Below are 15,363 nucleotides of genomic sequence, written 5' to 3' on the forward strand. Positions count from 1 at the left end.
CTAAACGTCAGCCTCGAAACCTTAATGACTTGGAGAAGATCTGCAAAGAGGAGTGGGACAAAATCCCTCCTGAGATGTGTGCAAACCTGGTGGCCAACTACAAGAAACGTCTGACCTCTGTGATTGCCAACAAGGGTTTTGCCACCAAGTACTAAGTCATGTTTTGCAGAGGGGGTCAATACTTATCTCCCTCATTAAAATGCAAATCAATTCATAACATTTTTGACATGCGTTTTTCTGGATTTTTGTTGTTGTTATTCTGTCTCTCACTGTTCAAATAAACCTACCATTAAAAGTATAGACTGATCATTTCTTTGTCAGTGGGCAAACGTACAAAATCAGCAGGGGATCAAATGCTTTTTTCCCGCACTGTAGTTGGGTAAGTTGAACCAGACTTGTACCCATGTAACTTTAATGTGATCTTGAGAGCAAAGATGAATAAGTATCTCATCCACAGTTCAGTGTTATGTGCAGCGCCGTATATTTAGGCTGCAGTATGGTGATTACACGAAGTGACCTTATTCAACACAGTAGCTTATTCTCTTGTATAGCTATTCAGTGCTAATGTAGGTGCCTGGTCCATCCAGGACCTATTGTGGAGTTTCATGTTATCTAAGACAATGTTACGATGCTGCAGTGTTCATTGTATTGATATTCCAAGTATTAACAGATTCTGTATTTTGTGCTGTGTTTTTCCATCGGTTTTACCTCGTTCAATTAATTAAATACGTCGGAGTCATATGTTCACCCTGGCTCTGAAAGTTTATTGAATGCGAGGTTGACTAATCGGATAGTGGTGCAACGCAGCACACAGCGAGGCCGAGACAATCGGTTTACATGGGGCCAGCTGGATATCTTTGATCAGAATCTTTACGTAGGCTGGAGCGGTGAAGCCTGAAATTAGTACCTTGGCGCGGTGTGTAAACATGGCCACTCGGGAGTCAAAGGGGGCCGGAGGTGGTGCTGGCCACCCACCCCATTCATAGTGGCTCGCTAACAGCACTTGCCCCAATGGTCTCTTAAAGGCTATACGGGGGATCTTTGTCTTTGTGTGTGTGTAGGGAACCCTACCTTTATCAGATGATGTTTCTTGGTCAGGTTGGGTAATTGCATAACATTGCACACGTAGTTTGTTTCAACTGGAGGTATCAGGAACTGAAAGCACAAACACGTACTTTATGACAAAAAACTCAACACATTGTCAATTACACATTCGTTGTAACACAATTAAATTACTAAACAGATATCGCGTTGTATTCAGAAATTAAATTGCCATTGATCAAGCAGGGATGATGAGGGGCGACACGGTGGCGAGATGTTAACTACCTCGCCTGGTATAAAAGAGGTCGTCGGTTCGATCATGACACTAAAACCTGTATATTTGGAGTTTGCATGTCTCTGGCGTGGATTCTTCTCCGGGTCCTCCGTTTTTTCCCTTCACATTTATAAAACGTGTTTAGAGTATTTGGCTGCTGTCAAATTTCCATGTGATAATCCACTTCGTTGAGCTATCATTTGTGATAGGTCGCTTCTGAAAAAGAGCTTTATAGCTCAGGGGCATTACCTGCTAAAATAAAAAATATATTTAAGTAGTTTTATGATCGTGGGTTGAGATTACCCAGAGCAACGATCGGCAGCGATGTGGCCAGCAGATGGCAGTACCGCCAGTGGATTTTGTGAATCTGCTTGGTGGTTCTGTTCTATCCCCTCGTGCATGGATTTTCTCCAATTCTACACCATGTCAACAACAAAAAAGGTCATTAAATACGAATCGCGAAAGGCCTTTCCAGGGAGGCAAATGCGTTAATCCAAAATTTCAAAGTTACGGCAAAACACACCTTTTATAGCGAACTGGAAAGAGCATGCTCCCCCAACACTGCAGGAATGGGCCAATAAATTGTCAAAAATTGGAGCATCTAAGTGCAAAACTCAGGGTCAGGCAGGAAGCTTATCACCAAACATGGAAACCCCTTCACTACCTCTCCTCCAGTGGGCATTGATTATTAAGAGCATTCATTGGAGCATGAAGGCACCCCCCCTCTCCCTTTTGTTTCTTCGCTGACAGGGGTATTATTAGAGCTTATGAAGACACTAGGTGGGTTGTAGAGTTCATTTAAAGTTTTATTAAAAACATGCGGTTTAGACTGATTTCCATTGCACTGTAATCCGCAATGTGTGTTGTGGTGGTGGTGGCGGTGTAAACCCCATTTAATATCCGCTGTGTTGTGTACCCGAATCGTCTTGTTAATAGGAAAATATACTTTTGGAGAAAGAAAAAAAAACACACGAATCACCCAAACAGCACCGTGTGACCCTCTTGGGAAGGTATTGAGACTCGGGATATCTAAATGTCCCGAATCAAATGGCGTATATCACAGCAATGTCACACTAATGATTTCATCTTCCTGCTGGGACGCCACTATGGTGAGATAAATTCACTCGCACGGGGTTTTTTCTTCACACTTTTATTGAACTTGCCCATGTTGTCTGTTTATATTCTTTGTAATCTTTGACGCTTCATATATTTTCGGATCTACGAAGCCTAATGAGCTGACATTTTCTACACAGACTTTGCCTCCTCACGTGACAATTCAATACCGTATTTCATTAAAAAAACAATCCAGGTCCTGCCTATCATGGTCCTATTCGTATTAACTACATTTGACTAATTATTAGTTATGTATTTGACTCATTAATAATCCTATATTTTACTCATTAATAATCCTGCATTTAACTAATTATTAATGCTTAATTTTAATCATTAATCTTACATTTTACTCATTAATGCTACATTGACTAATCCTAAATTTTACTAATAATCCTACATTTAACTCATTAATGCTAAATTTTACTAATTAATCTTACATTGTACTCATTAATGCTACATTGGCTAATTGATCCTACATTTTACTAATTAATAATCATACATTTTATTAATTAATAATCCTACATTCCCCTACCCCCCCACACCTTTTGAAATTACGAATGTTCTCGCCCACCCACGACTGCAAACGTCTGAATCTTCGCTTAAAGCTTTTGTGACTGCAGGAATTCATATTTTTTGCAAGCGAAAAGCAGACCGCGACGTGATATCCATTACATTAATGCGTGTGCAATTTGTAAGGGCGCGGTGACACAGACATTTCATTTTAAGGTTATGATCCCTTGTTCATCATCACGTCCTTTTTAAAATTATTATTTCTATCAACTCACTCTGTTGTTGTCGTATCCTCAAATCTTGTAACTCAATTTTAACCCACTTCCCAATGTGGTATCGACTGCAAACTTGTTATACTTATGTCATACTGATGACAATACTATATTCTATCATTAATTTTTTTATATATATTTACATTATTTTTATGTTGTGTTTCGGCTTGGGTCTAATTGTTCACGGTCAACTGACGTTGGCTGTAACTGGCCACGGCCCCCTTACGTTGTGGCAAGCTTCCGGGCCACTTCCTGGAGTCGTGCAGTTCTGACATTACTAGTTCGTGTCTCAACAGCGTTACGGAGATCGCGTGACGTGAGGGTTCTGACTTTGTAGTGAGGGTTGTGAGTTGACGCCGAGGAGGGGGGAGGAGGCGCCTCGGCCCCCCCCCCCCATGTGGAGTGACGTCAGCCGCTAATTCTATTGAATGCTGGCGGGGTGTCCATTTGGAGGACGTCACCTTATTCTAGATTTGAAGCTTTCGTGACTGCAAGGATCCATACTCTTTGGTTCTATTCGGGAAAGTCACGTAGGTAAAAAATAAAACGACAAAAATCACGACGTTTCGGCCACAACACAAGCGGCCTTCATCAGGTGACGGGACCAGCGTTGGTGTTGTGGCCGAGACGTCGTGATTTTTGTTGTTTTATTTTTTACCTACGTGACTTTACCGAATAGAACCAAAGAGTATGACGTCACCTTATGATTATCAATGATGTGGAGTGACGTCACCTGCTCATGATTATTCATGAGGGGGGGGGGGTCCATGTGAAGGACGTAACCTGTTCATGATTATTAATGAGGGGGGCTGGTCGATGTGGAGTGACGTCACGAGCGTTAAGGACATTCCTGGGTGATTATAGTCGGTATTAGAATTTCGGCAGCCTACGGCCACCTTATTCCAATCTGATGTCCTCATATCTAATCAGTAGATACTACTGACTTATATGTAGGTTGTGTAGGCATATATAGTCAGTAGATACTACTTTCTTCAACTTTTTGATTCAGGCCTTCTGAAAGGCTCTTATAATTTAGATGACGGACAAACGGAACGCCGTTCTTTTATAATAGAATAAGTTGAATCAATTCGTCAACAATTTTGCGTGCTTTTTTGCAGAGAAATACACATTTTTGGAGCAGTTGTTAGTGTCTGATTGTCGATAACAATTGCTAAAAATCATAGGTTAATTATCACATTCATTGAAAAAAAATTCCTGACGAAGACACGCTTCATGAACTCGTGAATAAATAAAATGAGTACAACTTCGCGAGCAGCCAACCAATGATCAATGGGTATGACAGCTTGTTGCACAACTGGCTCGGTTTAACTCGCACAGACGCACGAATGTACCAAGTCATTGCGGAAATCTCCATTTGGAATTTAAAAAAAAACTATTGCACAACGCATTTTTTTGTTCACATCCGACGCCGCGTGACAGTGTCTCAAACTTCCAGTTATTGTGCACGCGTGCAATTCGTACGTGATATGAGACACTGTTGAAGGCATTTACGCATATCCGATTGTGAAAAGGTCGAAGAATTTCGAACATAATTTGCATTGAAAGTATTTGAATGTAGCTGCCCCAAAGTTTTGCAACCACCTCTAGTTTTGTCTCTTGGTATTTCCAGCCTGCTGTCTTGTCTATCCTCATTTAAACTGACGATTCACATCACTGATGTCCTCCACCCCCCCCCCACCCCCATGTGTGCAGATTCCACTGACTCTATTGTATGTAGGGTGTATAGGCACCCTACACTGACTTGTATTATTGTATGTAGGGTGTGTTGGCATATATCGAGTCAGTAGATACTACTAAAGTTGAAGTGTGAATATAATTTATTACTTAACTTATTTTTGGTATCTGTATTGATGGAATGCTTTGGTGTTGTCGCCCTCTGAAAAAGGAGAGCTTTTCTCAATCGACTTTATTCGGGAAATACACTTCTCATTCTGATACAACTAAACTAAATTGAAACAAATTTAGATTTAAAGCTTTCGTGACTGCAGTAATTCATATTCTTAGCTCTTTCGGTAATGTCACGTTGAAGGGAAACAATAAAATATATATAAAACAATAAAAATTCTCACGACGTTTCGACCATAACACAAACGGTCACACCTGATGACGACCGTTTGTGTTATGGTCGAAACGTCGTGAGAATTTTTATTTTATATATATATTATTATTTTATTGTTTCCCTTCAACGTGACTTTACCGAAAGAGCTAAGACTTTAAATTGAAACAATTTTTTTACCAGGTAAGATCCACTGAGCTATATATCTCTTTTTCAGAAGCGACCTAGCCACAGACGATAGCTCAATGAAGTGGATTTTCACGTGGAAACAGCCAAATACTATAAACGGATGACTCTGTCGAGGGGAAAACTATAGGACCCAGAGAAAAGTCCACGCGACCATGGGCAGAAGATGCAAACTCAAAATATATCACAGAATGGCGCGCACACCTGCGATGCGGTTGTGTGTACTTTTAAATGCGTCAGGGTTTAGTTGATCGAGCAGGGAACATCGTACGTGACAGGCCCAAACACAGTCGGTGTAATGGCAGTACAGCAAGGAGGTTGTCAATTAAATCTACTGAACAAACATTAGAGTGTCAATCCCGCCCCCTGAAGGATCTGATTCCCGACCAGTTGACCACAACAATCCAATGCAACCGGATTGACGGGGGCCCTTTGGAGTTACACAAGATGCATCCGACGCCGATATATATTTTATCACACACTCATCGTCATCGTCCATAATTCCCCGTCAATCCACACGAGCGAAGGCTGCCCGTCGCCTCACCTGGCTCTGCACCACGTCGAACGTGGAGTAGTTCTGCGGCAGGGGCTGCTCGGTGGGAAATCCTTGCCTCAGGAGCAGGATGCTCTTGGAGCCCCGCGTGGCCGCGCTGTGGTACGGGACGTCAGTCACGTTCTCGCTCTTCGGGTCGTCTGTGCTGTAGGCCCAGATCAGGCGCACCGTGTCCTCCTGTGTGTCGGCCGTGCGTGTGCGTGTTGCGTCGGAGTAGCATGGGGAGCCGTGGTGTCGCGGTTAAGCGCTACGAAACGCCGGCGGCACGAGTTCAACTTGTCACCCACCAGTGACCATTATCTGAACCGGTCCTGGGGCCCTCCCCTAGGTCGACTCAACCTCAAATGAGCACCTGGTGCGGTACGTAAACATCGCCACTGGGGGAGAAAAAGGCGGCCGGGCGTGGTGTTGGCCACTCACCCCCTCATGTGCCATTCCAGCCTTCAGAGGTGCTTGCTCACTACACTTGCCACAACAGTTATTTTAAGGTTATGCTTGAGGATCTTTGTGTGCGTGTACACGTGTGTGTGTGTACACGTGTTTGGCAAAACTGCCAGGCGGGCAACGCTGTCGTGGGCAGTGCCGTGGGGGGAGGGTCAATTCAGATTGGCCTTTCCCCTCATGGCGTTTGTAACCATCACAGCGGCCAAATGAGGGCTCTGGACGGGTGCGAGGCGCTGGTAACCCCTCCACCTTCAATTAACTACCACTAAACTACGAGGTAAAACATTTATTAAGCTTGTGCCGGAGGCCCAGGGAGACAGGCGTCTATGACGTATCCTGGCCAGACCCCATTTGGCGGATCCAGGACACTGAATCCTTACCCTCGGGTCTCCTCCAGAAACAACAAAAAAACACTGTGTATGGACACGTGGAATGTTCGAACGCTCACTGCAGAGGAGAGGCTGCCACTCCTCTGTCGCGAGCTGGACTGGTACCGCCTGGATCTCTGTGGTATTCAGGAGGTCTGGTGGACCGGCTCTGACTCCTGCCACCATGAGGGGTGGACAGTCCTCTACTCGGGGAAGGAGACTGCCAAACAACAGGGTGTGGCTCTTCTTCTGAATAAAATAATGAAGGGGGTGTGGGAGTGTGGCGGTGAGGTGTGGTAAGCTGCAAGCCCCAGGCTACTTTGGGCTCGCCTTCCCATCAACCAGAGGGCAAGGAGTGGTGGTTGTGGTTACTCATGCCCCCACTAAGATTAATATCTGTAGAGGAATGCAGGCAAGGCCGATGAGTCAGATGCCTTCTATGACCTCTTGTCACAGGTGCTAGCTAAAGTGGCCCCTCGGGATAGTTATCTTGTTGGGTGACTTCAATGCCCGAGTTAGTCATGCTGACACCTGGTCTGGAGTAATTGGAAGGCATGGGCCAGATCAGCTCAATAACAACGGCAGGAGGCTGCTAGATTTTTGTGCAGGCCATGGGCTTGTAATTACGAACACGCTGTTCCGGCATCGGCGCATCCACACCACATCATGGATGCATCCTGGGTCCAAGCAAGAACATCTGCTGGACTATGTAGTGACGGATGCAGGCCCATGTCCTTGACACCAGGACCTACCGTGGAGCTGATATGCCCACTGACCATCGACTTGTCATCTGTAAGATGCGCCTGCCATTCTTCCACTCCGGTGGTGGGTGTACACCCAGGATTCCATTCAAACCCTTAGTGGCATGGTCTCAGCTCGCTGATGAAAGTTACAAGCGAGAATTTAATCATCGCTTGCGGCTGGGGTTGGCATCGTCCCCCACTCCTCCTGATGTCGAGGGGAAATGGGCGAGGTTTAGGACTCTGGCTCATGCAGCTGCAATAACTGCTTTGGGTACACGGTCCAGACCTCCCCAGAGACTCTGGCTGACAGAGGAGGTGTTCAAGCTGGCTGAGAAAAAGCGACAGGCCCACTCTCATCGGCTACAGCATCCCATGTTGGAGAATGAGGCTTACCGCAGCCTTTGCTCGGAGGTTTGGAGAGCTGTGAGGCGCTGCAAGGATGTGTGGTGGTTGTGGGTTGCTGAGGAGATGGAGTCTGCCTCAGTGGCCCGTGATCACAAATCACTCTTTAACTCCATCAAAAAGTAACCTGCAGCACCACACCTATTACCATCATTAGGGGAAAGAGCGGTGATTCATTCTCTGACCCCCAGGAACATGTTTGCAGATTTGCTGAGCATTTCTGTGAGGTCTTGGGGGAGGGGACTTCCCTCACCCAGGAAAACAACATGGGATAAAGGGGGGATGACCCTGCCAAGGCTGCGGTGCCTCAAATATTGGAAGAAGAAGTCACCCTCTGTGAGTGGCTGGCTGAGGTGCCATCTGTGGAGGAAGTACTGAGGGCGATCCAGAGTCTGAGACTAGATGATCTACCAAGATAAATGCTGAGGGAGGGTGGCGTTTGTGCACAGACTGCCCTACATGACATCATAACAACAGTCTGGATCACTGGACGGGTTCTGCAGAATTGGAAGGATGCCTGGTGGTCCCCCTCTTTAAGAAGGGGGACCGCACAGACTGTAACAACAACAGGGGCATCTCACTCCTCAGTGTGCCGGGAAAGGTCCTGGCAAGGATTATTCAACATCGCCTTGCTAGGTACACTGAGGAGAGGCTTGCGGAGTCCCAATGCGATTTCAGGAAAGGGCGGTCCTGCACAGATGCCATATTTTCTGTCCGTCTGCTACAGCAGAGGTGTATGGAATTCCAACAAGACCTACATCTCTGCTTTATTGACCTAGTCAAAGCCTATGATACTATCAGTAGGCCTGGGCTCTGGGCTGTTCTTCGTGTAAAATAAATTAAAATGTTATTTTGTACCTACGTGACTTTACCGAAAGAACAAAAGAGTATGGATTCCTGCAGTCACAAAAACTTCAAATTAAGATTGTTCTTCGTGCTTTCGGAGTCCCTGACCCTCTGCTCACGATTATTAAGGACCTTCATGACGGTGAGCGGGCCCGGATATAACTACAAGTCCAGGAGTCAGAGCCATTCCCTGTACACCTTGGTGTGCGACAGGGATGTCCTCTGGCTCCCACATTATTTAACATCTATATTAACCACTTAGTTCATGAAGCCTTCAATAGCTATAACGGAGGAATTTCCATCTGGTACAGATACAATGGGAGGCTAGTCGATGCCCGGGTGCAGTCAAGGGATGGCTCCCTATTGCTCAACCACGTTACGTATGCCGATGATCTTATAATTGCTGCTCACTCAGAGGAGGAGCTGGAGGCGCTGCTGCTGAACCTGGAGCTTGCCACCAAGAGGTGGGGCCTTACCATCAGCTCCACCAAAACTAAGCACCTGCCTGGGTATTTTGTACCATTGGACACTCCACCCCCACAACTCCCAATTAGTGATAGGGCAGTTGTGGAGAGAGTGGAGAGTTTCCCATACCTTGGCGGTGTGCTCATGACCGGCTCCGGTTTAACAGCAGAGGTCTCACTCCGAATCAGTCGAGCGGCATTATCTTTTCATTGGTTGCGTAACACTGTGTGGAAGCTACCTGGTCTCTCACTCCACACGAAGCTTCAGGTCTTCTCGGCCACAGTAATTCCCTCCCTTCTCTACGTTTGCGAAACGTGGACCTCCCCTAATGGAACATCTTCGCCGGTTAGAAACATTTAGGCTGGTCTGCCTACGATCCATCCTGGGTTTAACCAGGCTGGATTGTGTGAGGAGCTCACAAATCCTTGAAAGATCTGGACAAAGTCCCATCGGTGAGCTCCTCCGGCAGGCAAGGCTGCGTTGGCTGGGTCATGTAGCCCACATGCCCAGCCACCGCATGCCTAAACAGCTTTTGTTCGGCCGGATCGAGGGGGCAAAATGGGCGCGGCACGGGCTAGAGAAGAGATGGAGTGATGTGGTACAGGAGGATGTGGAGCTGAGTAGACTTGCCGATGACTGGTACCAGCGGTGTCAAGATCGGCCTATGTGGAGGAGGCTTGTGAAGGACGCTATTCGGCAGTTGGAGGCAGTTGCCCTCCAACAATAACGGAGGGCGGAGGAGTGACGCTCACAACGAGTGGAGCGCCGGGTGGCTAAAGCACAGCAAGTCGGCCTAGTAGAGGGCACAGGTGGTGCATCAGCCAGTCGTCTCAGTCAGTCGACCCGTGGCATCTGCGTCTGCCCCGTGACCTCCTGCCAGCGGGCGTTCGACACTTCACGTGGCTTCAAGGTGCAAATAGCCTGGCACAAGCGTCGTGGTGACGTCACCGCCACTTAGTGGCGAGTGGCGGTTGTTGTTGTACACGTGTGTTTGTGTGTACACGTGTGTGTGTGTGTGTACAGGTGTTTGTGTGTACACGTGTGTGTGTGTGTACACGTATGTTTTTGTATACTCGTGTGTGTGTGTGTACACGTGTGTTTATGGGTACACGTGTGTATGCACGTGTGTACACGTGTGTTTTTGTTTACTCGTGTGTTTTTGTATACTCGTGTGTGTACACGTGTTTGTGTGTAGCCTGTGTGTGTGTGTACACGTGTGTGTGTGTGTAACACGCACGGTGATGTTCCTGTCGTTGGCGTCATACGTGCGCAGCGCGCGCACCACGCGCATGACCGTGTGGGTGCCGTTCTCGCTGAGCCCCACGAGTTTGTAGTCCTGGCTCGCGTCCCGCACCAGGCTCCGATCCATCTCGATGTGTGCGTCCTGATCGCCCGAGGAGGAGGGGAGAAGGAGGTGAAGATGGCAGGTACAAGGATTCGAAATTAGGACGAGATGATATTTAATGCGTAACACCCCTAATAATACCTAAAAGCATGTTTACCAGGTTCGTGGGAGTAGGGTTGAGAAATCCGGATTATAATGCAAAATGTTATCCGTCAACAAATTCGACATTCACTCCGAATATTCTCCACTGGTAGCTGCCTTTATGAGCGTGCTCGCTTCACTGGCATGGCTTATCTGTTAAGAACAATAGGGTTATTGCCGGGAACGTCGCCTATTTTTTTCTTTTAACGCCACTGTTATTGCTGAGTTGTTATTATTGCCGTTCTTCATTATACTTGTCTTGTGACATCGCTGGATGGCTGTGAGTGCAGTGCCGGCCCTAAAGGACGGGGTGTGTGGGTGCCGACCAAAGGATAAGGTTGTGTGGGGCCATGCCACTCTGGTTGACCCGGGAGGACACGTGACCGGTTAAATTGACAGAGGGGCCCTAAGAGAGGGCTGGGGGGGGGGTCACGTTATTGGGACCCAGATCCTTCCCGAGGGTTCTGGAAGGTGGACGTGGCCAAGGGCGGAGCCGGCCACGCCACAGAGAAGATAAACCGGGTCTACGATCTCCGTTCAACAAGTCTTCCAACACGTGGACCCGGGCAGATGTTGTAGTCCCGGGTCCGTGGTAACAGTCACGTGGTAACTAGTGTAGTCAGCCGGGTGGTCACCACCTTAGGTTGTTATTCTGTTAAGGGGAAGTTACCCTGTGTGTTGGAACTGAATAAATGTGTTGCCTCCAAAGTCTACGTCTGCGACTCATTTGAACACATTACGCTTGTGCATCACTGTCAGCAGCAGCACCTCCAAATAATTTGCCATGGCTGGTTAAATTGCTGTTATATCCAAACCAGTTTTTAACCTCTGCCTCTTTTAAGGATGAGACGTAATTTATAGGGGTGCCCCACAGCTCCCTTACTGCCTCCAACATATGATAAAAACAATCCATGTTCGCTTACAAGACACCTAAATGCGCACCGTCTCCCGTATTTGTACCGGGTTCCTCATTGCATGTTGTTATTGTTAGTGTAATCATCACAATCAATACCAGAGGTAGCTTGACTTCATCATCTTCACATACACACAAAGACAAAGACCCCCCGTATAACCTTAACAGACTGTTGGGGCAAGTGCTGTTAGCAAGCACCCGTGAAGGCCGACACGGCACACGAGGGGGTGGGTGGCCAACACCACGCCCGGTCGCCTTTGTCTCCCCAGTGGTGATGTTTACACTCCGCACCAGGTACTCATTTGAGGCTGATTCGACCTAGCAGAGGCCCAGGAACGGTTCACATAATCGTCACTGGTGTTGTCCATGTGCAGGAATCGAACCCGGGTCCCCGGGTTCCCGGGTTCATAGCGCAGTGTGCAAACTCCTATACTACCGCTTCCTACACACACACACACGTGTACATACACATCTATACCAGCAGTAGCGCAATGATGCTGTGATGAAGATGTTGGTGACTATAATAATTATGAAGGTGATTGTGACGATGATTATGATGTTGATGATAATGACGATAAAGATGATGGTAGTGATTATGGTTGTGATGATAATGCTGATTATAATGATGATGGATGTGTGATCTTGATAACGATCATGATGATTTTTATCATTATTTTTTTTTAAATCAACATCGCGACAATCACTGAGCATAAAGCATGCATGGTGCTCATAATGATTTTAGTCATTGCGTCCTGACACCGTGACCAAAAATCGAAGCCAGTTCGTTGCCTGCCACTCACCACGAGGTGGGTAGCGGCTGCGCTGTCCACCCACCCGATCACCACGTCAGAGCCGGCCATCATCCCCGTGGAGCTCAGACCCAGCCCGACCCAGCCCCGGGTGCGAACCCGAGCTTCCAGGACGATCTGGTCGCTGTCAAACGCCCACGAGAGGTGGAAGTCGTCAGGAGCCAGAACCGCGCTCAACGTGAGATTGGTCGTGGCGTTCAAAGAACAGGACACCTTCATCACCCCCACAATCATCATCATCATTATCACCACCGGTGCCATCATCTTCGCCGACATCGATGGATTGGGTCACGGTGAGACGCGGTGCTGCCAGTGAAGACGGAGGACGCGAGGCCTTTATAAGACCGGTAGCAGTGGGAGCGGAGATAGACGAGGAAGGTGGGGTCACGGAGGGGTAGGGGCGGTTACATATTTGGTGATCAAACGCATGCCAGCAGGTCATATAAACTTAGTTGGGTATCGTATTACGGAACAATTGCTGAAATCAAAATGCATTTATAAATGGATAGATGACACCTAGGTGCGTGACTTAAAAAGTACATCTTCTGGGTTCTTTCGGTAAAGTGACGTACAATATTATTTTTATTATTTCATTTCCCTTCTACGTGACTTTACCGAAAGAACCCAGAAGATGAATCCCTGCAGTCACGAAAGCTTTAAATCGAAAATTAAAAAGTACAGTTTACGCTTTACTTTAATTCAACCGATTGCAACAACAGATTTTTACGTGATTTGTTTTGCACGTGCGAGAAAGCGCACGGTATTGTAGAAGGTGAAAAGCTTCACTCAGTGTCCATTTAAACGCCGCGGTGGCACGCGTGGCTTGTAATCCAGCACGGTGGAGTCGAAGGTTGGTGGACCGCACGAATATGTCATGGTCACCTTTCTATGTCATGGCCGTGGATGCCACGGTGGCAACGAACCTGCTAAACTACCGCTCCCTACGCACATAATACAGGGTTCGATTTGCGATCCTGACGCCCTGTATATTTGGAGTTTGCATGCTCTCTCTTCCCCCTTCTCGTCTAATTCCAAGCCATTACGCCCCAAGATTGTTTTCGCACAATTTTTTTTCTGTCCAATTTGTGTCCTTGTATAGTTTCTGATTCAGCTCATCGCAGGTGGGACACACAAACCACGTGCTGCCTCAGGCACATTGGTATGTTGCTCTTCGTCATTTCCAGATTTTCAAACATCAACTTCAATGAGTTATTCTGGTATCTGCCGGCTGTGTTTTGTAGTTGTGCAGTCCCTGCAAGAGATATCTTCTTCTTCAGATATTTATCGAGCTTCCTGTGTGATGTACAAATATCATGTGGAGGATTTTGAGTCACGTTATGCCCATCTCATATTTCACTCTCACGTGTTTAAAACTTGTGATTTTCACACAAAGTTGTAAAACTCCATATTTTATTTGAACTTTTTTTTTATTTTACCAGGTAATGCCCACTTAGCGATATAGCTTTTTTCAAAATTGACCTGGCCACAAATGATAGCTCAACGAAGTTGCTTATCATGTGGACATTTATGGCAGCACAATACTCGAAACGCACGTTGACTCTAAATGTGGAGGGAAAAACCGGAGGACTCGGAGACAAATCCACGCGACCACGGGGAGAGACACGCGAACTCCAAATATACAGGCGTCAGGGTCGGGATTGAACCACGACCTCCTGTATACCTCGCGAGTTCAATCTCTCCACCGTGGTGCTAATGTCGAGAAGGAGCCATACCCTGGCTCTCTGGGAAAGGCCGTGCAGCGAAAATGTGGACTCATCCCGTTCCGTCTGTATTTTTTCTGCAAGCGCTCATAAAATAGGTTGAAAACATCTTAACATATAGAGAACTGCAGAGCTGGGGGGTGGGGGGAGGTTGGCACTGGCTCACCACCTGGCTGCCTTTCCCACATGCTTCTGATTCCTCCAAGACGCCTCGGAAGTCGTTCTCTCTTGCCGTGGAGAGTGGAAGAATCGTGAACGGCGCGTTGCAAGTTGAAATGATTATTGGTATATTATACTCTTTGGTTCTATTGGGTAAAGTCACGTAGGTGAAAATAAAATAACAAAAAATCACGACGTTTCGGCCACAACACAAGCGGCCTTCATCAGGTGAAGGGACGAGACTGTCTGGAGGACAGCGCTGGAGTGGAAGAAGCCACGCTTAGATCACGACCTTTAAGCTGTGTGAGAAGAAAAAGACCACGCGCCTTGACAAAGGAATTAGCATATAATTTAGCATTGAAATGGCTCATTGAAATAGCTAAGTTAAAGTATACACATCCGCAGAGGTACCCCTTGACAAAGGAATTAGCGCTGGAGTGGAAGAAGCCACGCTTAGATCACTCCAGCGCTAATTCCTTTGTCAAGGGGTACCTCTGCGGATGTGTATACTTTAACTTAGCTATTTCAATGAGCCATTTCAATGCTAAATTATATGCTAATTTCTTTGTCAAGGCGCGTGGTCTTTTTCTTCTCACACAGCTTAAAGGTCGTGATCTAAGCGTGGCTTCTTCCACTCCAGCGCTGTCCTCCAGACAGTCTCGTCCCTTCACCTGATGAAGGCCGCTTGTGTTGTGGCCGAAACGTCGTGATTTTTTGTTATTTTATTTTCACCTACGTGACTTTACCCAATAGAACCAAAGAGTATGGATCCTAGCAGTCACGAAAGATTTAAATCTAGTATTGGTATATTCATTGATGGACGCTCATTGGGCGGTGAGATCATGTAGTTGCGACCGATGCGCTGAAGATTCCATGGACATGGAAAACATTTTGCTTGCAGCGCACGGGCCGCCATAGCACCCCCCCCCCCCCTCCAACCTCGCTTTAAACGAAAGGAAAACGCTCTTACAGCTCAGGCAA

The 15,363-nt window shown here is 46.9% G+C and overlaps 1 protein-coding gene across 1 annotated transcript in view; it reads right to left on the reverse strand.

Moving 5' to 3' along the window:
• The window catches only part of LOC116946600 (putative DBH-like monooxygenase protein 2), a 37,013-nt gene extending 23,933 nt beyond the window's left edge, over positions 1-13,080 (reverse strand). Inside the window, exons 1-4 of the mRNA XM_032961659.2 lie at positions 12,494-13,080; positions 10,532-10,678; positions 6,018-6,203; positions 1,072-1,155 (exon numbers count right to left, since the gene is read on the reverse strand). Coding sequence (XP_032817550.2) covers positions 1,072-1,155; positions 6,018-6,203; positions 10,532-10,678; positions 12,494-12,778 — 702 coding nt within the window. The 5' untranslated portion in view covers positions 12,779-13,080. The remainder of the gene's footprint in view (positions 1-1,071; positions 1,156-6,017; positions 6,204-10,531; positions 10,679-12,493) is intronic.
• Between the last annotated feature and the right edge of the window lie 2,283 nt (positions 13,081-15,363).

This window comes from Petromyzon marinus, chromosome 27 (genome assembly GCF_048934315.1).
Source record: "Petromyzon marinus isolate PM22_M1 ecotype Great Lakes invasive population chromosome 27, UKy_Petmar_22M1.pri1.0, whole genome shotgun sequence".
Lineage (NCBI taxonomy): Eukaryota > Metazoa > Chordata > Hyperoartia > Petromyzontiformes > Petromyzontidae > Petromyzon > Petromyzon marinus.